Source organism: Molothrus ater, chromosome 21, assembly GCF_012460135.2.
Source record: "Molothrus ater isolate BHLD 08-10-18 breed brown headed cowbird chromosome 21, BPBGC_Mater_1.1, whole genome shotgun sequence".
NCBI classification, from domain to species: domain Eukaryota; kingdom Metazoa; phylum Chordata; class Aves; order Passeriformes; family Icteridae; genus Molothrus; species Molothrus ater.
In genome coordinates, this window is record NC_050498.2 from 4,524,091 (window position 1) to 4,547,535 (window position 23,445).

The 23,445-nt window shown below is 44.5% G+C and overlaps 1 protein-coding gene across 2 annotated transcripts in view; it reads left to right on the forward strand.

Moving 5' to 3' along the window:
• The window catches only part of COL26A1 (collagen type XXVI alpha 1 chain), a 171,773-nt gene that overhangs the window by 91,936 nt on the left and 56,392 nt on the right, over positions 1 to 23,445 (forward strand). For both annotated transcript variants that reach the window (XM_036395353.1, XM_054517047.1), the window contains exon 4: positions 20,397 to 20,438. In XM_036395353.1, the coding sequence (XP_036251246.1) occupies positions 20,397 to 20,438 (42 nt within the window). The remainder of the gene's footprint in view (positions 1 to 20,396; positions 20,439 to 23,445) is intronic.

Below are 23,445 nucleotides of genomic sequence, written 5' to 3' on the forward strand. Positions count from 1 at the left end.
AGGCTTTAGCCTGGCTGCAATGTGGCTTTAAAACTGCTAAAAATCCCTGGACTTGCGATCCTCTGGTGTTTGAGATTGTTTTAGAAGGTGTTGGCTGTGTGGTGGGAAAGGGAGTGATGAGAGAACAGAAGTGAGTGCCTGCAGCCTGAGAGCTCTGACACTGCAGAGATGGAGCAGCTCTGGCCAGGGCTGGGAGCTGCAGCCATGGAGGCATCACTGCAAGGGACAGGAAGGCTTCGTTGCAGCTCTGTGTTCATTTAGCCAAAACTCCTGCAGCTCTGTGTTCATTTAGCCAAAACTCCTGCAGCTCTGTGTTCATTTAGCCAAAACTCCTGCAGCTCTGTGTTCATTTAGCCAAAACTCCTGCAGTTCTATGTTCATTTAGCCAAAACTACTGCAGCTCTGTGTTCATTTAGCCAAAACTACTGCAGCTCTATGTTCATTTAGCCAAACTACTGCAGCTCTATGTTCATTTAGCCAAAAGTCCTGTAGCTCTGTGTTCATTTAGCCAAAAGTCCTGCAGCTCTGTGTTCATTTAGCCAAAAGTCCTGTAGCTCACTGTTCACTTAGCCAAAAGTCCTGTAGCTCACTGTTCATTTAGCCAAAACTACTGCAGCTCTGTGTTCATTTAGCCCAAAACTCCTGCACTGACAGGAGGGGGAGGTTCACCCTGACTCTGGCTCCTGTTTGAGATGAGGATTTGGGAATATGGAAATAAAGGTGAGATGGATTGTTTGTGCTTTTCTTTATTGCTGTTAGTGCATGTCACTATGTTATTGGAAGTTCTTGCTTCAGTTTTGATCACTTAAACAATTAACAATTCATGTACAACCAGGAGTAGTCTTTGCTTTTTCCCAGATCTGCTGTTGGAAAATATTGGAAGAAGCAATTAAACCCCCAACCCCCAAACGACCTCAAAATCATCTCTTCATCCCCAGAAACAGGGAAAAGGAATATATATGCACTGGTGTAGGAGCAAGCATCAGTTTTGGCTCCAGCTACACAGATGGGTTTGGTTGCTTGGTGTTCATCCCCTGTTGCCAGTTATATCTTGTGAATTTCCAGTTATCATCATCCACACACAAAACCCCAGAACCCTTAGTTATTAATTCTCCCTTCCCACTGACCTGGCTCTCCATAAATCTCAGGCCTGGAATCTTTCTTCCTTTCTTCTCCTCCTGCTCCCACCTCTTTCTCTCTTTTTTCTCTTAAATTAAACACATTCCAGAGAGAGGCTGGGAGCTGTTAGGAAGCTCTGCATTGATGGGGTTTCCTTTGGGATGTTCAGGCTGGTGAGATTCCTGCCAGTGCTTCTCCAGCCTGCAGCAAGGAGTAAGGGGAGACATCAGCCTGTGGCATCCAGCACTCCCTGCTCTGCTCCAGAACCACTTTTACATTCTGAGTTCACCAGGAGAAATACACTAAAAATTAAGAATAAACCCATATCAAAATCAAGATATGTGCAAACTACTATTGTGACTCTTTCCTCAAGGGGCCTGGTATTTCATCACAGAAGAAAATTAGAGTAGTTTGACATGATTTGTTCTGGACAGATGTATGTTGACTGTAAAGTGACTTGATTGTTATCTTCCAGGTGCTTATAAATAGACTGCTTATTTACTGCTTCATTTTCTTCTGGGTATTTATGTAAAAATGTCTGGCTTCTGTTCTCCATTTTTAACTATCAGCATCATCCTGCCCTTCTGCCCACAAGATAGGCTCCAGAAATTCTTGAACATGTTCACCAGTCACTCACCAGAACACTCTTTAAGTGCTCTCAAGATACTGTGGCTCACATAATCAGAAACTTCAGAATTGCCTTGATAAGTCAATAATGTAATAATTAGTAAGATTTTTTCCTTTGGATGCTATGTTTGGGAGAGAGACATTGTAAAACTTTTCATTTTTAAACTTTGTGCACTATTTTGGTCATGCCCAGAAACTCAACCTCTCAACTGGATGAGTCTGAACATGGATTCCCCTCACAGCCAGAGAAGAAAGTATAAAAGAAGCTGGGAAACTTGAAAAAGGATCTTAAGGACTGATTGAAGTCAACCCAAGCATGGCAAGAGAAAGCCCTGGGGTTTTATGTAGTGCAGGCCCAACAGAGAAATAAGGCAGGGAAGCAGCGGATATCCCACCTATTAATTTTGCACTTTGTGTTTGGCTTTAACAGATTCTTTTAGCTGCAGTGCTTTAACACAATAAGTGGTGTAAAATGTTTTAACTTTCTCAAAGAAGCCCAAATACTTTTAGCAGATGACTTGATCTCTCGTGCCAGTGAGCGTGTGCTTCAGTCTCTGAGCAATTTCCCTTTGACAGAGTGCCCAGTCCTGCAGCAGAACAGCTGAAGGCACAAAGTAATTTGATCAAAATTTTAAGACATCTTGAAGGATCTAAGGTTTGCCCATCAAGAAGAACCACTTTTCACCTTTCCCTCACTTCTGCCTCTTAAAAATCCATAAGGAAGAAGGAAAAAAAAATTCCCCAACCCTTAATTTATATTTAGAAGTTGACTGTTTTCCTTGAATCCCTTTCTGGCTCAGCCAAACTCAGAGCCCAGGCTGACAGCTGTGAGTTTGTACCATCAATTTCCATGTACATGTTCCTCAGATAATTACCTGAGGGAGCAGGTTTCAAACCACAGCGTGTGGCCCAGGGCCAAGGCGATAGAGATCTGGCATTGTGTGGGAAGAAGGGTCAGTGCAAATCAAATATGAGCCCCATTCCCACATGAAAAGGAAATAAAAGCTCCACGTGCAGGCATGTGGAGAAGCTTCTCCTAAGTCTCTCAGCTTAAATATAACCAAGCAGGAAAAATAATGCTGGCAAGGAAATAGAGCTGTGTTTATTGGCCATTCGGTGCCCAGCAGGTCTCAAACCCTTCAGTGCTGGTTTTTCATTAATGCTGCACTGGAAACCCTGGCTGCCTGCTTGTTTTAGGAGCTGAAAATCTTCTGTATGCTGGAGGCAGGAATAAAAGTTTGCAGCAAAGAACATAAAAGGGAAAAGTTGACATGGCTGTGAGCAACTTGGGTGGAAAGCCTTAAGCTCCCCACACAGAGAGCGCAGAAACAGGTTCCTCCAGAGTGGATGAACTGTACTGGAGGTTGGTCAGCCAGGGATGTGAGCCATCCACCCTTTGCCTCTGAGCATGAAGAGAGGCCAAGGTGGCTACCTTGGGCTTCAATGTCTCACCTTCAGGTGACTAAATTAGGGCAGGTAAATCCCACACTTGCCATGTAGGCAGGGACTCTTGCAGATAGTGGTGCTTCAGGGGGAACAGGTCATGTCCTGCCATGCTGCTGAAACTCAAACTGTCAGGGATGGCTCCAAAGGCCCCATGTTCTGTTTGTCCAGGACATTGACCCCAGTGTCTGGTTCCTTTTCTACAACAAGAGCAACCCAATTTCCACAACCAGATTGTTTCAGTGGCTTGTTCAACAAGCATGGGCTCAGCCATAATCATCCCCAGTGCCACCCTATCAGAAACTGCTGGACTTTGATGTGTGTGGAATGGCTCTGTGCTAACAGGGGACCTGCAAGGGGCCATCAAGGTGTCCCATGGGCTGCAGGACAAAAGAGCTCAAGCAGCACATTCACCTGAGCCAGCTGCTGGGTTTATTCCCCACCAGTGTCACTTGTCCCACCCTGGAAAGGCACAGACCCCAGCCTTGGTGAGGTGTCCTGTGGGTCAGCTGTGGATGCTCTTGGGAAGTCAGGAATTCTTCCCATACAAAAACTGCAGGCAGTGCAATCCAAATTGCTATATTTAGGCATTTGAGCCACAACTCACTGAGTGCCCCCAGTGTAACAGAGCAAAAGGAGTGTGAGGAGGTAGCAAAGAATTTGTCCCACATAAAGACTAAATATCCATTATCAGCAATCTCTTTGGCCTGCTTCCTCTGTTGTTTCTTTCCCTCTGGAGATTTGGCAATTGGATTGATTTGCTGCCTGACTCACTGTCTTAGATTGAGATACTGAGAATTGCTGACAGTATTAATAAAATTAGCATTAGGGAGGATGTTTGAACATTTGCCTTTGACGTTTTTAGGGGAGAGAGCTGACATTTAGTCTAAGTTAAAAAGTTACTTAATTGCCATTACTTTTTTCCCTGACCAAAGTCTTTGTAGTTTTCATGTGAAAACTTAGTCCAGAACTAAGAATTTCAGATTGCAAGCTTTGGTCTTTCTTTTTGCTGAGAACCCCTGATTAGTTAAGAAAGCACTAGATATTTAACAGCATGCTTGGGAGAAATATTTTCATAAAACCATAAAATACATGTACAAGTATCTCCAGCAGTATTGTTTTATGATAGTGAGGATTATTTTGTTCTGTCTTAGGTGACATAAAGGTCAAACTGAAATAATAGTCTTAATGTCAAAATCTAAGGACAGGCAAATAATTTTCAAGAATGGTTTGCATCATTACTTTTAAATGCAATTGCCTGGTCTTTAGGATTTGTGGTTAACTTTTGCTCCCTATGGGAAATGACTGAATTGAGGAGACATTTGTTTCATGTCATGACTGCTCTTTATCTACACACCCTGCACTGTTTTCACGTGGTACAATTAATCCCCAGGGAACAGCAGCAGGCTGAGCTTGGGTTTGCTCTGGTCAGCAAGAGGATCACTTCCCAACAGTCATTACAGGCAATTTTCAGTAGTCCTTAAAGGTTTAATTTGGGTGTTTGTTGTTTTGTGCTCCTTGCCTGACAAGTGGAGCTGCCTGATGTCACTGAGTTTCTTGAATGTTCCCTTTCCATAACCATTGGGGCAAAGCGTCCCAGCTGCTGCCACTGCTCAGTGTCCATGCAAGGTGTAGAATAGTGTGAAAGATCTTCCATGTGTTAACACTCATTTATTGGTTGTATTGTTATAAACAGGATCCTTTTTATCCTTTTAAATTGGGCACTGCTGGTCACCTCCCTGTTTCCTGTGTCCTCCTGTCTGTTTCCTGCTGGCCTCGGCCCTTGGCTGGTGGCAATGCCATTTTTTGGGGCTGCCACTGCCATTACTTTGTGCCCGTGTCATTTTGAGGCCATACATACTGCCTGTGTGCTGCTATCAGCAGTCCCAGCTCCTCTTCAGGGGGGTTTTGTGTGGGGGAATCAGCAGAAAGCTGTGCCAGTCCCAGCTGTACATGTGTGCGGTCGAATTCCCTCTGCCTTTAATGAAGAGCCACTGCCAGAATCTAAAACAACTTTTCTTGCCCTCCCATAGACAGCACTGCTTGTTCTATCCCACAAAAAGCTGCTATTCTCTTATCCATTTTCCCTTTCTCTGACTGCAAAAAACTATAAATTATTTTAGTGCAAAAATTTTGGAAGCTTTTCTCCCTCTTCCCCATTTCCTGAAAAGCTTGCATACAGAGTGAGACACTCATAAGCTTTTCCGAGATAAGAATTTAATTTATTTATGCTTCATTGTTCCAAGCATGGCTACAGACTGGTTTGGAAATTTGCTGTTCCAACTTTAACAGGTCACTGCATGGAAAGGAGCAGCTGGATTTTCCTCCAGAGCAGCCGTCAGCTGTTGGAAATCTCTTGATACTCCCCTGGCTTCTCCAGATTCAGCATTAACTTCTCCTTCCTGTAACAGGAATTATGCTACGTGCTGTAGACTCTTTAGCTAGAAAAAGGAGGAAAGTACAGGAGGGGAATACAGCAGATGCTGGTGGGGCTGGCAGAGGCCACACCATTGCTCTGACTCCTTTTTACCTCCATAAGGTCAAAGTGTAGGAGAAAAAACCCCCTCTAAAATCCAACATGCCACAATCTGTCTGAAGTGACTCCTGTAGCTCAGGCAAGTGGGCAATGAGTCCAAACTCCAGAAATGTCAACTACTCCATGCTTTTACACTGCTTTTCCCTCTCACCTCTTCACCTCTTAGGAAGTGCCTCCTGTAAGAGCCTAAATGAGGGATGTGGGACTCCAGGCAGTCTCCAAAATTCAGTTTATTACATCCAAGAGTTTACAGCAGTCCAGGGTGGTGGGTGACAGAGCTGTGCCTACAGCTGTCAGCTCCAGCTACAGGCAGGCCTGGAGACCCTTTGGTTTTTGTTACAATGCATTATTTACTTTTCTTTGCTGAGCATCCTCATACAGTAGAACCAATCTATACCTTCACTTTGACCTATAGCCTATCATAACTCCTGTAATTACCATATTCATGTTACTATTCTCCAATCACTATAAGTTGGTACATTGCAGTATAAGCTAGAAGTTGTTTTTCAGTTTTCTTGCAGTGGAAAATTCTGAGACCTTTTTTCTATTTGCCACATTTGCTGTTTTGTTTGCCTGTGCTGTCCTTTCTGCTTGGTAAAAACATCTTCTTGTTTGGGGTGGGTTTATCTTTGCTCTAAGTCATAAAAACCCCTTCTAACTAACACATCCTTTGCCTCCTTGGTTATCCAGTAAGACTGACTCAGCAATTCTTTTCTTCTATATCAAAACTTGCTTCCAACTCTATTCCTTCATCAGACTCCACATTTAAAAAATCTTTCTGGTAAATACACGTATCTGTGAGACTTTCTTGTCAAACTTTCATCCTTCCCAACAGCCTCCTCCATTGCTCATTGCAGAGCTCCAGGATAGCTGAGGGATGGAGGCAGCAGCCCCATTTCTCACCTCACATGGCTGCATGGCAGCAGGATTGTGCTGACTCTGCTGAGCTGCTCCTGATTTGTGCAGATAGAATGACCCACATGTGAAATCTGTGTGATGACATCTGCAGGAGATGTAATGCAGCCAAGTAACTTTGCCATGAGAACAGTTCCAGTGTTGCTTGACTTTCTTTTAGAATACAATGACGAAAACATCATATTGCATTAAGTAGTACTTAATTAATGTAAGCCATGAGAGAGAAATTCAAGCAAGTTGCTCCTTTGAGCTGGATGTTTTACTGAGAACTGAGCCAGAGTGACATAATTGGTGACTTTTTTCAGAAGTTGAGCTGTTGGTTGCCTCTCGTCACAACTTTACTGAGATTTGTCCTTCAACACCAGCTAAAAAAATTTGAAAGCAGGTTTGCTGCTTGATCTTTCACATTCTTTGTATCAGAGCCCTCATCAGTGCTCCTTGCTCTGAACTTTGTTCTGTAATTTGTCAGCCCTGAATGTCTCCAAAGGCTGTGGGACAGAAACTGCACATGCAGAGTGTCCCAAGGCAGACAGAGCTGCAGGCACTGGCAGCACAGTGTTTAACCTCTGCAGGGAGTTGCTTGATAGACATTTTGCATACAGTCACAATCAATAGAACGTTTTCATGTAACTAGAACTGATTATGGGAAGAGAATAAAGTGAGAAAGGAAGAGGACAGGGGAAAATGCCAACAGTTACTACTGCTGGTTATCAGAACTTGCAATTTATGTCCTGTTAAAAACACGGGGAAATAATTGAAAGTCAGAAGGGAAGAGTTACTGGCCATGACATCATTAACTCAGTTAATATAAAACATTAAATGCTCACAAGTGGGAGACTTGTTTGTTGAGCTGCTGGTAGAAGGGGTGGATTCTGCCTGGTATAAAATGACATGGTTCCACTTTGACATGTCAGATTCACTGGTCTTTAGTGTGGTTCTGTCCAGACCAGGAGATCCTCAATTCTCTGTGGTAAGTGTGACCTTTTCCCCTTAGCCTTTCTGCTTAAGGTACAAGACAGAGGGTATAAATTTGGCTGTAGGATGCAAGGAGCCTGAAGACACTCAAGATGAAGTTTCCAGATCCTTTTGATGCACTGTTGACCATTTTCAGGCACTTTTCCTCTTGCCTGTGTTCTGAACTCTGAGCTATTCATTAAAAGGGAAGAAAGAAAAAGCAGTTCCCTCTAGCTGAGGCACTTCATCATGTTTGGGAGATGCAGAGCAGCCCCTGAATGGGCCCAGTCTGAGGCTGGGCTCTCCCCGGGGGATATTAGCGGCTCATCGTTCGCACATCCAGCTCCCGTAATGACGAGTGGGATTATCAGAGGAAATCCCCCCTGCAGCAGCGAATCTGAGCTCCAATTCACAAAATGAAACAGCTGGATTAGCACAGGCAAGGCCAAGTTATCTGGGGGAGGGGTACATCACCTCCTGTGAGCAGAGCAGGCATGGCCTGAGCAGCGTTCCATGGTCTGTCTGACCTTGAAATGATCTGAGATTCTCTTGGTTTGTGTGGGGAAAGGGCTTCACAAAACCCTCCTGAAAAATGGCTGTTTTTAGAGCTCCTGTTGATGGTCTTGTGTGTGAGAAACAACTGCTCACTTTGAAAATTTAAAGAGGTTTATTAAACCTTGAAAAAATACAACAAAAGGACTATATAAGGAAGAATTTGCAGGGCTGGGAACTGCCCTCATGGATACCACGAGGCTGGTTCATCTTCAAGATGGATGCTCAGTCTTTTATACCCCTGAGGGTTTGTGATAGATGAGTAATGTGATGATTGACTCTCACAATAGACAAATCTCATGTATGTAGGTTAAGAAAAGGTTTATAGATTCATAACCCTCACGAGGTTATCAAGCTGGAGTTGGGACATCTGGGAGGGCTGGGTTGTCACTGTGGTGACACCTGACCTCCAGTCAGGATTTGAGGAAGACATCTCCACCACTGGATAGCAAAGAAGGGCTTGATGGACAGAACTTTGAGAGGGGTTAAAGGGTTAAAAAGGAAGAAACCTCCATTGTGAGGGGTCTGAGCACATGGTGGGGAAAATCTTTTGCTCCCTGCTCCATAACCTTTTTTCTTTATTCAGTCTTCTGTTGCATTTTTGATAAGGTTTAATAAACCTTCCTAAACTCTGAAAAGTGAGTAGCTATTTCTCACAGGTTACATCAGCCAGCCCTGGCCCTTCCAAAGTCTGTCAGTCAGCTCTTCTTTGCCATTTATCAGTGGACACTGCTTTCTTGTACCTGGATTGGAGCTCAGGTGTTGTCTGCCTCACCCCCTGAGCACCCCAAGCTTTTCCATTTCCACCTGCCCCGTGCAAGGGACACCTGTGCAGCTTCTTTGTACCTGTCCTAGACAGCCCAGGCTGTCTGATGGCAGCAATACAGGGGGGAAAGGGAACTGTGGGGAGAACAGAGGACATCTAAACTCCACTAACATAACTGTACATCACTAAAGCTTCTCTTAATATTCACACAATAGTTATCTTTTAATTGTGAGAGCCAATCATCTCATTATCCATCTATAACATGGATGAGTGTGACTTTATGGTAGAACTCTCCTTCTGACATTCAGTGAGCTCACACCCCCCCATGTCTTGGCCTGTGCTAATCATAATCGCTCGTTAATTGGAAAACAGTGAGGGAAATTGGTAGCCTGCTATAGAATGAAATATTCCATGGACATCTGGAGTTAGATGCATATATCCAAGGGGTGTGAAATAAGAAAGCAATTGTCTGTGTCTCCAGGGAGCTGTAACCCTGTCAGTAATGTATTTTTTGTCCAGAGAATGTAGCAGCAAGGATGCCTTCTCCTTGGCAAAGTATGGACAGCATTGGTATTGTCAGGAAAATGAATCCACAAACACCAGAGGTTTATATCCAAAAAGGAGACAGAGGAGTTCTTTTACTTTATTCCAATAAAGGGAGAGGCCATGGGGCATTCCCCTGGGATCTCTCCAATTTTTGGAGGACACAGCCTCCTTTTTATCCTCATTTCCCAGCCACATTTCCCTTCTCTCTTTCCCCATTGGCTGAGGTGCTTGAGAGGTTCAGACTTCCCAAAATACCTGATACCAGAGATTTCCCTCTAATGTATAACCCTCCTTTTAATTTTTAATTCTTATGGAATTTAGGGTTTTTCCCCCATTGTTTCTCTCATCTTTCAATGTCTAATTTCATTTATCAGCAAACCTACAGTTTATTTGTAAAGGCAAATATCTTTTTCCATTCATCAATCAGTGGAATCCTTCCCATTGTTTCTTTTATCTCCCAGTGCTGGTTTTATCTCCCAGCAGACCCAGAGCTTGTTTGTAAAGACAAATCCTCTATTCCTCTCAGTATTGGGGTAAGGGATCCTCCAAGGACACAGTGTCTCACTCAAGGCTGATGTGAGTGGAACCCACCAAACATGGGCAGGAGGTGGCTGGGCAGGTATTTCACTACCTGAAATATCAACCAAGCTTCAGAGCTTAAAACCATCTCATCTACCCTCCACAATGAGAATTCCAGATGCATTTCCATCCCTTGATTTTCAGTTAATCTTCCACTGGTTTGTGATTTCTGAGGAGCTATAGATTGAATCCAGGCATGCTAGCTCAGCTGAATTTCTGAGTGGTAGGGGTTTTAAATGTTTGTTTATTTCTTTAAAAATAATTTTTTCCTTTGAAATTCCTTCAATGCCAAAGGGTAAATGGATTCTTGGGCACTAATTTAAGATATTGCTACTAATAATAACCTAATGCTTGCTGTTTGTCAAAAGCTGAGAATCAGCAGTGATGAAAGATGAAACTGCCCCAAGTTTCTTGGCAAAAGTGATGGAGGCAAATATTTCAGAGGTCACTTCAATTCTGAAATTTGCTTCCTCAGAGATTGTGCTGTGGTAACATTTGCCTTCTAGATGTTATCAGAGAAGCACTGGAATTTCATAGTAACTGAAATGAAAGAATTTTAGGATGTAGAGTCTGGCTGTTGGAGATATCCCTGCCCTGCTGTTCTCATTAACCTTGCTGGTGTTGCAGGCAATCTCTGTGCAGTCCAGGTCCAGCCTTTCTCAGTCAACATCTTACATCTCAAGCTCAAAATTATTTGGTTGTCCCCATTCACTGCTAACACACTTGACTCTTGTCCTATTTGTTATCTGTTGGCCCTTCAATAAGGTTATGGGCATTTTTCTCTTTTTTTTTTTTAAAGCAAACATAATCCCAGACTTGCTTGTACATTAATTAACTTTGCAAGTTAAATAGTGCTCTCTCATTTAACAGCAATGCTGCAGGAGCACCAAGAGACCACTCAGAGCAGAGCCCTCTGTGGGCATGGAACAAACTCACAGCTGCAGCAGGACCTGCCAGGTGGCAGCTTCTGCAGCCCCAAACATTCCCTTTTATTGCATGGGAATAATGGAGACTCTGAAGAAATGCTGCATTGGTAGATGCTGCAGCTCAAGGGCAGCAATGTAGGAAAACAAAAATCCTTTTAGCTTTTCTGTGCACCTTTTGATACCATCCTAATTTTGATATTGTGTAATTCTTGCACAGCATAAAACTCCTATTGCTTTTGATTCATAGATGAGTTCAGCTGCTCCAAATTTACCCCCTGTTCCTAGTCTGGAATTCTGACCTGTATCTTACTGGGTGGAGCAGGAAGGCTGGACCCAGACACTGGTAGGAAATTTATTTGTGCTTTTTTTCAGCTAAACTGAATCTGGCAGCATCTTGAGAGCAGCTGTTGATGTGTTGTGCTCCTGCAGTTGGTGCCTCTCCTTGGGGTATCTTGGACCTCAGGGAGAAGGAATTGAAATATCTTTTCATTGGGAAAACAGGGCTTGTGTGGGAGCTTGAACTGGGAGAATGTCCTTCTGCAGAGGCTGTAAAAGCAGGTGGCCTGTTCTCCTAGAAGTCACCAAGTGGCTGCTCTGATCTCAGATCAGAAATGAAGTGCCTGTTTCTGTGAGCAGGTGAAAATACCCCAGGATATGGTCAGATTTCTAAGAAGTTTCAACACCTACTTACTCTGTTTCTTTCCTTATCTCCCTCCAGCAATCATAAGTCATGTGGAACACCTTTTTTCATGGAATTGAGCTGCAGGTTGAAAACCCCTCTGCAGTAGATTGTGAGCAGGTTGCTGCTTTGACTTTTCAATTTATATCACTGAAGACAAATTTTATTAGTAAAATCTTGGGCAACTCAGCAGTGGAATTTTAGGCTCTGACTGGGTGCCTGGAGCTGCATTTCTTTGAACTGTCTTCTAGAGGAACTGCAGCTGTATAAATGGATGAAGACTGTGGAAAGAAACTATAAATATGGCTTTATTAAGGTGGGTTATTAAATCAAAGTGACTTTTTGAAATATTTTAATGAACCCTAAAAACTATTTTGCAGTCCTTTCCAACAGTTATGTTACTTTTTAGCAGTGGAAGAGGAGGGGGATGTTAGTGAGGGAAATGTGGCCATTGCATCTGTGGCAGTGCCTTTTCCATGGACTTGGCTGGACAGAAAACTTCAAATGTCCAGGGGCTAGAATGCCTCTTCTGCTACTAATTTTCATGGTGTAAAGTGTAGCCAGGTTTCACAGGGATACCACATTGTGGAGTGAGGAATTTGGGGGCATTTGAGACATTTCCTGTTGCCCTGAAGCTTTTTCAATGGGCAGTGCTGGATTGTGCTTTACCAGGAATGTGACAAACCTACTCAATATATGTTTTGCTTGCTGGAAGTAAATTGAAAACAACAATTTAGCACATTAAAAAAAAAAAAAAAAGGGCAAGCATTGTTTGCTGATGGTTTAGTGCCTTTTTTTCCCCTTGTGTTCTTGTCCCAGAGAGTTTAGGATCTGTGCTTAAGCACACCTGGCAGGTTTCAGGATTCCATGAGCCAGCTGGTCCTTGGTGTTGGCTGTGCTGGGAGTTAGTGGTGGGCTCAGTAAGCACCACTGAACTGTGCTTCCTCAGCAGCTGGAGATGGGAAACTCCATGGTGGGGCTTTACATCAGAAAACACACATCCATTCCAGCTTAAACACACATCTCCACATCCCAGTGACTCCAAACCTGGCTTCAGTGAGCTCCAGAGGGACTTAGAGTGAAACAGGCAGAGAGTGGAGCAAGGCAGAGGTGGAGGGAGATGGGTGTTCAGTGGAAAATGAGGGCTAAACCTCTGGCAGTTCTCTCTTGCTCATTCTCCACCATAACACCACTGGGCAAGGTTCCTCACTGAAGGCCACAGCACGAAGGAAATCATTCAGAAAGCTGCTCAGTAGTATTGCAGAGTGTAGAAATTGCAGTGATGGAAGCAGTTTTTCCTCTGGGTGTGTGCACATGGACATGTCTGTGTAAATGAATGTCTAAAAGGCACTGGAGTGCATCATCCAGAGGTGGTCTGAGCTGGGATTTCCACTCAGCAGAGCCTGATGTGGGGAGGCTTTGTAGCAACTGCAGTGTTCTGTTTGGGGAGGTGTTCCAGATACACAGTACCATCATGGTAAAAATGATTTTGGCACAGAGGTAAGCACCTCTCTTTTAATTCAAGTGTCACATTCTACCCGCTTGCAGTTTCCTGCTTGTATGTTTTGGCTTTTGCCCAGCACCTCGGGCTATGTGTGCTCATCTGGTTTTGATAAAACATTGAACTTAGACAATACATCTTCTTGGACATTTCTTCCTGTTAGATTCAAGTGTGATACAAAGCAACCAGCACTTGATCAGTAGCAGACACTGTTTTTATCAAGCATTGTTGGATGTTCATTAGCCATGAAAGGACTGTAGAGAAAACTTGCCACAGGACAGGTTGGTGCTTCTCCTTCCTTAACCACCTCAGTGGCTGCCTGTTGGGTGCTTTTTGAAGCCCATGTTCACACACCAGGCTGCAATATCCAAGTTATTTGGCTGGTGTTTATCTTGCCTCTTTCATGGTCTTGTTAGTCTGCTAAGAGAGATAAAAATGCCCCTGAGATTTTGAACAGTGGCAGATGAATGGGAGTAGTAACTTCATTAAAAATCATCTCCTCATCCTGACATTTAGGTAGCATTTGAGAATGCAATGTGGTAAAATGTTGGGTGAAAAGATGAATAAAAATTTCTCATGGTGTGCCCAAGGAGCACATGTGACCTCTGATATGACTGTGATCACTGAGCCTCTGTAACACCCTTCACATCCCTGATAAATGCAAGGAAATGATGCACCACATCCATGTTTACTAGACAGTGAGCTAAAACATGAAAAAAGGCATTTATCTCACTGAAATTCATCTGTCTGCCTGTCTCCTTTTCCCCTTGGGCTCCCCTTGGAGGAGGGAAAGGAGGGATAACTCCAGAGGCTGAGCATCCCTGCCTGATTTGCATCCAGAGGTTGCAGTGTCACCACATGGTGTTAGTGATGCTCAAGGAGCTTGGGATGGCTGCCCTGTCCCCGTGTCAGCACCATCCCTCATGGAGAAATTGCCTAAATTCCAGTCCCAGGGGAGCTCTGCCTTGCAGCAGGGCACTGTCCCTGTCCTGTCCTGCTCCTGGGGATCCTGGTGCTGTGCCAGGACAGCAGCTCCCACAGCCCTTGCTGTGGTGCTGATTTCAGAGTTCAGAGCTCTTCCAGCAGGAGGGAAATGGGTGACACTCCATGAAAACCTTCTGGATAAGTTGGTCCTCATGCTGTTGGGAAGCCTGAGTTGCACAGGGAGATAAAAGACACTCAGGCTTGCAGAGCAGCCTTGTCAGAGGCTTTGGCCTGACCTCAGGCTCTGACAGACGTGTTTATCCAGCATGAGGGAGGCTGGAGGCACTGCAAGGACCTCTTTGTTCTCAGCTTTTTTATCTCTTCGTGTCTCATCTCCCTTCCTTCCCCTGGTGGACCGAGATGAAAGTTGTGTCCACCCCTCTGCAAGCCTCCTCAGAGATCCAACTGAAATACCTCATCCTTGGAGCACATGGGAGGCTTGAGCCATTGAACCTATTCCACTGGAGGCTTACAGTCCCAGAGCTTTGTTTTGGTCTTGTTTCTGGGATTATGGATATTCAAAACTCAGATTGAACACTTAAACTTTTATGGGAAAGGCTGGTAGAACTTAATGTGCTCTTTGGTTTTCAGCAGATTTTTTGCTCAATGTGGAACTGAGTTTTGCCATCTTGCTGCAATACTATACTCCAATAAATAAATGCAGTAGAATCCCATTTAATTTGTATGAGTTGCACCCCCTAAAATCCTCTAGGCTATTTGAACAGATTACAAACCAAACCCCAGAGTTTTTCCCTAATTTTCCAGCTGTGCAAATCCATCCTTGGATATTAAAAAGACTAAGTCTCATTATACATTTTCTGTCTCCTCTATCATGACCAATTTGCTAGAAAAATCAAAGATCTGCTTCTTGGAATGTTGTAACTAACAAGTGTTTTTTTAATCATATCTTAATCCTTAAAGGCAGGAGATAACTCTCAGAGTAAAAGCTGCCTGTAGGTTTCCCAGTGACACTGAAATACCTGATAGACCCTCACTAAATCTGTCTCCAGGTCCAGGGATTAGAAGGCAGCTGACAATTTTCATTAATGATATGTAGGATGAGGGGAAATCCAACTTACACTCCCTGTATTGGTTGTTGTGATGATTGAAATGTGGTTTTATTTTTGCCTTTATCACATGTATGTGGAAAAGAAGAAATACATAGCAGAGGTTCCATTTTTTTGAAGTGTCACTCATCTGAGCCATCTCTGGTGTAAAATATGAAGTTACTTTTACAGAAACCATACAAAACCATTGTCAGGGCTTATATGAAATACTGTTGTGTCCTAATAATAACTTCTAGCTGAAAAATCTTGGCATCCTGCAGCTTAGGAAAGGGTTTTAAAATTCACCTTCAGTTTTTGGGCAACAGGCAAAACATGTGGCTCTGTTTAGGAGCTATTTTCGTTAAGGCTTGACAATACAGGATGATAAAATACAGCTGCATTGTTTAAACTTTCAATTTAATTTCTGGTTTGGGTCCAAGCTGTTTCATCAATATGGCGCCATTCATTTCAAAACAAAGCCCTTGGAAGGGTCTCCATTACCCCACCATTGATCAAGAGGGTGTTAAAATGTACAGCCTAATTATGTTCCTGGCCTCTTTGGAATTCCAGAATTGGATTTTTATAACTGTCAAATTTGCAATCAGGGTAACTTTCCATGACAATTAGTCAGAATTATTAGTGCTTTCCTTGCCAGGGAGTTATAACTAATGGTGGTGGCTCACTTTTCAAGGCTCAGTAAGAGTCAAAGGCAACATATATCTTACAGAAGAGCCATTTGACTGCAAAATTGTCTGCACTGAACTGCACCCGAGCCTCTACTACTGTTACAGTCATTTTTATCAGTCCTCTAGGGCTGAGTTGTGGCTACAGCCTCTATTACAAGCTCTGCACATAGAATTAACCACTGGGTTCTGCTCTGTTGCAAGGTGGGACTCAAGAAATTGTGACATGAGGAAGTTCATCCTTGGGTATTTCACTCAAGCTTACCTTGGTGAAGGCTGGTACTCAAAAAGTTGCTGATTTTGGTCAATTATTGCTTTGAATCTTTAAAATGAGCCAAGAAGAAACATCTGTACAACCTGTCTGAGGAAGGCTAAATCCTCTCAGCCTGACTTGCAGCTGAAGCTCCTGTCTGTGTGTAAGGCTGAGTTTGTGCTAAACCAGAGATGTTTGCCCAGGTGGGAATTCCTTCTTGGTACAGCTCTATACAAAATATTCAAGGGAAAAAATAAAGAAGAAAACAGTTACAACAACAAGCAAAGCCAAACCCAAAGACATTAAAGACATTATCCACCCTTCCATGCTGTCTAATGCAGTACTTTGCAGATGTGGTTCTTCAGCCCAAATGCTGGTGCATGAGGGTATTTGCTCACAGGAGAACAAACACTGGCAGAGAAGAGCAAACACTGAGCCTTGCCTCCTGTGCTACATCAATTTTGGAGGTATCTGTTCGAGATGCAGATGACCTTGTGCTGATAGGGACAGATTTTTGATGAGCTGCCTGGCATGGCAGGCAATGACCATGTCCTCATCCCTGCAGGAGTTCAATGAGCCCCTTCCCAGGGGCTGCTCCAAACACCCCTCTATGTGCCTGCTCCTCCTCCCACCCTGCTCTGCCCTTTCTGTCCCACTGCCACAAGTGGAACAGCCACATGGTTTAAGGAACTGATCTGCTCAAAAAATTATCTTCTCAAAAAATTATCAATTACTATCTCCGAATTGGGTTATTTTTCATCTTTCTCCTTCTTATCTGGCAGTGTCCCTCCATGAGCTGCAGACACTCATTCTAAAAGTCAAGGTGGCAACTCCAACCAGTTAAACTTGAGCACAAGTGCTGGTGTCAAACTATCACCTCTGGCTTTTCCCAGGCAGCCAGAGCCTGCCTTTTGCTCTTAGGACATCTCTTTTGCTCTTAGGACATCTCTTTTCCTCTTAAAATATTTTTATTTTTTTTTCTTAGAACACCTGGGACATCTCTGTGTCCACTGACATGTATTTACCTGGACAGTCATGGGATTGTTTTTGACAAAAAGATCTGGAATTTAGCTTTATTGATACAGGTTCCAAGTTGCTCATACCCCTAATCCTGCAGAACGTTTGCCCTGGAAGAAAGAGGAATTGTACTCAATTTTGCTTAATTAAATCAACCTAAACTAATTGTCAGCTAATAAAATAGTGTTGGTCAGCTCATAAAACAGAAATGAACATTAAAAGAGCAGTTGCCATGAACAGGTGGTAACTCTGTTTCCAAGTTAGACCACATTACTCTCTGGCACAGAATCTCTGAGAATACCTCATATTCCAGGGTTTTTTTCAAAAAAATGTTTATGAAACTTATAAAATATAGAGCTCATTTTATAACCAATTTTCTATCTCACCTGCCAAGAGCAGTGGGGGTTGAGCCAGCACAAGGCGGATGCAGAGTTTTAGGCAGATGTCCAGAAATGGATTCTCTGCACAGGGCTGTGGAATACATTTCTACCTTTGACTGGCCTTTCTGTTACAGTTCTTGAGGTTTAGTTTTTTATTTCTTGTTGCTATTACAGAAAAGACCTAGTAAACATTTTTTTAATGTCATTGATCTTGACCTGACACTGTTGTGCAAAGGGAGAAACTCTGTTCTCACTGTGGATGCTGTTTAACTCTAGATGGATCTTGAGTTAGTTAACAGGATCCCTCTGGATTTGGCCTTTAGTATTTTTGTTGACTCTGCAGATCTTGCAGAAGGCATTAAACATTTATCTAATTTCATCTGGAAAAGGCTAAACTGGAATCTTTCTCTGCTTCTCAAAGTAGAAGCAGAACTCAGTGGTTTGAAGTTGCTGCTAATGGCTGAATGATGAAAGAAAATTTATTGCATAGTGATTATTCTATTATTGGGATAAGAATGCAAAACCATATGGTTTGGAGCATTTTGTTATGGCTTGCAGGTAATGTGGATGCTCTGTAGTGGTGCAGGGCTTCCAGCACCAAAGAAACTTCCCATCTTCTGTGACCACCCATTCCCAAAAATCTCATGCAGGATGTGCTTGGCTGATCTTATGTGAAGCCCTCAGACGTGAAAGACAAGATTAATTTTCCTCCTCTTCACTCAGGATCAAAGTGGTGCCTTGATGCAGCTCCTCAGGCTGCACTGACAGTGTCAGAGCACAGGGGAGGCTTCTGCCAGAAATGTGTGTGGGCTTTAGTAACTCTGTGAGGGTCCTAAGGGGCTCCAGACATTGTCCAGATTGGCACTGGTATAAATGCACCAGCACCTCCTGTTCCTGAGGATGAGTAGGAGGACTCTGAGCAAATTGGCTGCTCAGCTTCCCAGGCCTCTGCACAAACCCACCCAGGACCTCAAACTAACAAGAACCACATTCAAAGCAATTATCTGATCTTGTTTGGTTGGTTTTAATGTGATGTTTCTAGACACTGGTACAACAAACACACTCTTGTAAACTCTTGTAACAGTTGTTTGCAGTTAGTATCTTCAAGATGGTTTTATGTGTGTGATCATGACTAATATCCATCACTTCAGTGGGACTGTCACCCTCTGCTGCTGGGGGAAGTTTTTCCTACTAAGTCAATTATTTTCTCAGCTTGTTTACCATTTTTCTTTTTCCTTTTATTACCCTTTTAGTCACAAAACACAGATACAGATTTGCTCATATATTTCCAGATGAAAGTGCTTTGTGATTCACAGACCTAAATAATTAGGTCTTCACAGACCTCAGACTGGTTGTAAAGGCAGTTGGAGTCGTCATCTCTGGCTTTACACTTGGAAACAGAAAAAGTCTGTAGAGGGAAGGTGACCAAACCAGCTGAGAAGCGGAGCTGGGGCCAGACACCCCCTCTGAAGTGTACTCTGTTTTTCTAAGCATTAGGAGATGCTGCTGTGCCCATACTGCTAAAGGAGCCCCTCTCTTCTTGTCACAAACATCATTTTTAGCACGTGCACCAGCAGCTGGGAAGGTGCTGGATTCTTCTCCCCATGGCTCACCCAGAACAACAGCAGCTGCTCTCCCTCCTTGCACCTGGGACCATTTATTCCCCATTGTGTGTGATGGAAGCAGCAACTGCTGTTACCCAAAAAACCACCCCAGCCCCAACCCCTGGCCCTTTTACACTGAGCCAGGGGGGATGCTGCAGCCCTGTTCCCTCCAGGAGATTTGTTTGAGGCTGTATTTCCTGGAATTGTATTTCCTGGAAGTGTCACCTTTGAATCAGAGATGACACAGCATCATATCAGAAGGCAAATGGCAAAAGCCCCTACATTTATTTGATCTTCTCTTCTTTTTAGACCTTAGTTTGCTACAGGTGGACCTGATTGGTCATTTAATCAATGCATTTCACATGCTTGGCTAATTAACAAGACATTGTAAATGGCTTTTTGTAAACATTTGTAAACAACCTCATGAAAAAAACAGCAAAACAGATTGTTAAAAAACACCACCTTTAGATGATTTTAATATCTGACTATCACTGTTTATCTCCAGCTCCCTAAAGCTTCCCAGGGAATTCATGGCAAAACTTATCCTGCTTCCTCTCTCTGTGACCAGGCTGTCACATCCTCACTGGAAGCATCATCTCCAGAGGAGTTTTGGGGCTGGTGCAGCACCAGTTTTGGGGCAGTTTTGGGAGGGAGGTGTGTGCTGTGCATGCCAGGGCTGCTGCTGGCCATGGGGCAATGGAGGTGCTCCTGTTGCTCACCCAGGCCAGGTTTGCTCCCCCAGCTGAGGGAACTTTCCCCTGCTGAGGCAGGGCTGTGCAGGGCCAGGCTTTGCCACCAGCAGCACTCACTCCCTGTCTGAGTGCTCAATCATTCCCTGTCTCAGTGCTGGTCCCTTGTCTCAGGACTCATTCCCGGTCTCAGTGCTCATTCCCTGTCTCAGAGTTCACTCCCTGTCTCAGAGCTCACTCCCTGTCTCAGTGCTGGTTCCTTGTCTCAGTGTTCTTCCCTGTCTCAGTGTCCTTCCCTGTCTCAGTGTCATTCCCAGTCTCAGAGCTCATTCCCTGTCTCAGTGCTCATTCCCTGTCTCAGTGTCATTCCCTGTCTCAGGGCTCATTCCCTGTCTCAGAGCCCATTCCCTGTCTCAGAGCTCATTCTCTGTCTCAGTGCTTATTCATTCCCTGTCTCAGTGTCATTCCCTGTCTCAGTGCTCATTCATTCCCTGTCCCAGTGCCCATTCCCTGTCCCAGGGCTCACTCCCTGTCTCAGTGTCATTCCTTCAGTGCCCATTCCCTGTCTCAGAGCTCACTCCTTGTCTTCCCCCGCAGGTTCCTCTGGTGCCCAGCACGGCTCCTCTCCCAGCCAGGACCGTAAGTGGCACCCGGGGCAGAGCCCCAGCAGCCTGGGGGAGGGGGGCTGTGCCAGCCAGGGGTGCCCTTTGCTTCAGGGAGGGGGGGCTGTGAGTCTCTGCCTGCTCTCTGCCTCAGTTTCCCTCGAGGGTCTGGAGAAGGAATGGCCTGCTTGTTTCTGGGAGCTGCCCAGGAGGTACCTGATGAGCACCTGGGAAGGGCCACCCTGCTTTCACTTTCCTCCTCCTTGCTTAGTTCACTGTCTGAGGCTCCTGGGGCTGTCTCAGGGGACCTGTTGTGCTGTCCTTGCCATTAAAGCTCATGCCTCTGTTTTCCCCAGCCTGCTTCTCGTCAGTCTTTTGGGGTGGGATTTGAGAAGAGCCAGGAATGGGTTTATCTGGGGTGAGTCCTCAGAGGGAGGGTGGCTGTGGCCTCATTTGCAGTTGCAGGCTCTCCCTTGAGGTTCCTCAGCCATTGGCATCCAGCAGCCTGGTGTCTCCTCATGTCTGAGTGTGTTGGAACAACCTCCCTGAGAAAACCAAACTGGCTTTAAAGGTTGAAAGTGAATGAAAGCTGATTTGTTGCTTGCTAATGCATGAGCTGTGCGTGGTAAATCTCCAAAACGATGTTAAAAAATTGCTTCAAAGTTCTCTGGTGCAGATTTAATTTTAGTCATTCAACTTCCACATGACACTCTGATTTTAGGATGTGGGCTAAAGCCTTTGGAAGTGTGGGGCCAGGCAGCAAGGCAGAGACAATATTGCTTGGATGTGGTTATGGGCTTTTTCTACACCCTGGTCACCTGCATCCCAAGATTTTAGGATTGTCACTTCAGGCAAGGTGGGCAGGTAATAACAGTGTTATATTTACCACTGGGAGGCTTTCAGCAGTGTGAGCTGCTGCTGCTGTGTTTCTCAAAGGTACAGGAAGGTCTGTGTGTTTTCTTTCCCACTGCAATGTTCCTCATGGGCTCCTAAGCACTGCAGTACACAGAGATCTGCAGATGCTTCTGGCTGCACTCAGGCACTTCCAGCCCTTCCCAAGGTGGGTGTCTCTGCCTGGCCTTTGCTATTGGCTGTTTCTGAGGCTTCAGCCCATTAGAAACTTTACTTTCAGGGAGTGAAGTGGAATTTAAACTATCTGAATATAGTCCTTTGTGTCAAATCAAATGATTTGTTAAAGTGAGGCCAGATTTGTGGGGAGAATCAATCTTTTTTATTAGATCAACTGATGTGGAAAAAGCAAACAAACTTTCAGGCATATTAACCCCTCTGCTTGCCTGTGTTTGTATTTCAAGAATGGAGAGACCTGTGTGCCAGGGGAGGCTGTGCTTTAGGTTATTCCTCAACAGTCTTGGTCTGAACACAGGCATGGATGGTATTTTTGGGTGTGCTTGTACACTTTTTGGGGAGAAGGAGTTTTCTCTCTCTGTATTTGGACACTAGATGTTACTACAGAACAAATAATGGGCTCTGCTCTGCAGCTGACTCATTGTGCAAGTCTGGGGCTAATTACTGAATCCCTGTGTGCCTCCATTTCCATCTGTAAAATGTCACAGATGCCCACCATTCATAAATCCCTTTCAGATTTCCAGATGAGGTGCTGTGTAAGTGTAGCCCAGCATTAGTTTATGCAGATTGTGCTGGAGGATAATACAAACCACATGCAGCAGAGGAGCCTCACAGATGTGTCTCCTTCCCCTGCAAAAGGCAAGGCCCAGGCTGATGAATTAGCACAGCACTAATTGGACTGAAATAGGAGATTGTTTTTGTACTGATGCAATTGTCACCATTCAAGTCCTCATTTACCAATGGCTCTTGGAGGTAGCCCAGTGCTTCCCTTTGAGTTGAGGAGAGCTGCAGTGCCTTGCCTTTGGCTGCACAGCAATTTACAGCAAACACCCCCCGTGCCCTCATTCCCCACCTCTGGAGAGGGACTGGGCCATGCTGTGGTGGGAATGTGCATCCTGCTTGGCCTCCAGCTGCTCTTAGCACGTTTTTGCTGGCATTTCCTAATCTCCAAGCAGAGGCATTTGTTTGCAGTGCCACTCCTGGGTGTTGCACACACAGGAATCCCCATTTATTGATAAGAAAAGCTGTTCCCATGGCTGCAGGCGAGTGAGGGCCTGGCAGCTGTTCAGCATTAAGTCAGTTCTCAAAGTTTAAAGGATTTGTGGGCTGTGATGGTTTGGGTTCAGGCAATTAACTCTGGTGAAGTGCCTGAGAGTGTCTTGCAGACACATTTCATGGAGAAAGATGAACTTAAACATTCAAGAGCTTTGATTTGATTAAGTGCCCTCAAGTTTCTGTATTGTGCTGTTTGGGCTAAACTCAATGGGTACAAAACCTAGGAGCTCTCTGACTGCAGGAGAATTATGGTTGTTGCTTCCCACTGCAATCTGGCCCTGTGTTTGTTTTGAAGTGCCAAAATCACCACTGTTGCCAGCAGCATCACATGGCAGCAGGCACCAGTGACTGTGCATTGGCCTCTAAAGCTTGAGCTGTGTCATTATAAAGCCCTGCTTGGAGCTTATTTGCCAGTGTATTATTGTTGCCTGGTGCTCAGAAGTGACTATTGATGGTGTGGGGTTGGAGGGATGGAGCTGTCTCTGGAGGTATCCAGTTCCTTCTTGGTGTATTGCAGGCAAATTGCACCATTCTGGCTTTGTCCAGTTTGGACTCTTCTCCCTGTTCCTCATCAGTGCTCAGAGGGAGGGTCAAAATTCATTGTCAGAACCTCCACAGCTGTAAAAGTAACACAATATTGAGGCAGAGTGTGTGGGGTGACAGGCTGGGAGAGAAGATTGGCTGACACCCAGCCTTACCCAGTGCTTGCCATGTTCCAGGAGAAATCTCCCCACATGCTAGGCCTTCATTCATGGGTCTAAACGTGCCATTTAAGGCATTTTAAGGAGAGTTTAAGGGTGGAATAATCTAGAAACCTCAAATTGAGGCTCCTCAAACTGCCACCAGCATGAGGGCTCTTAGGGGACATGCTGTTTGTCACAGGGCAGAGAAAGGGCACAGGC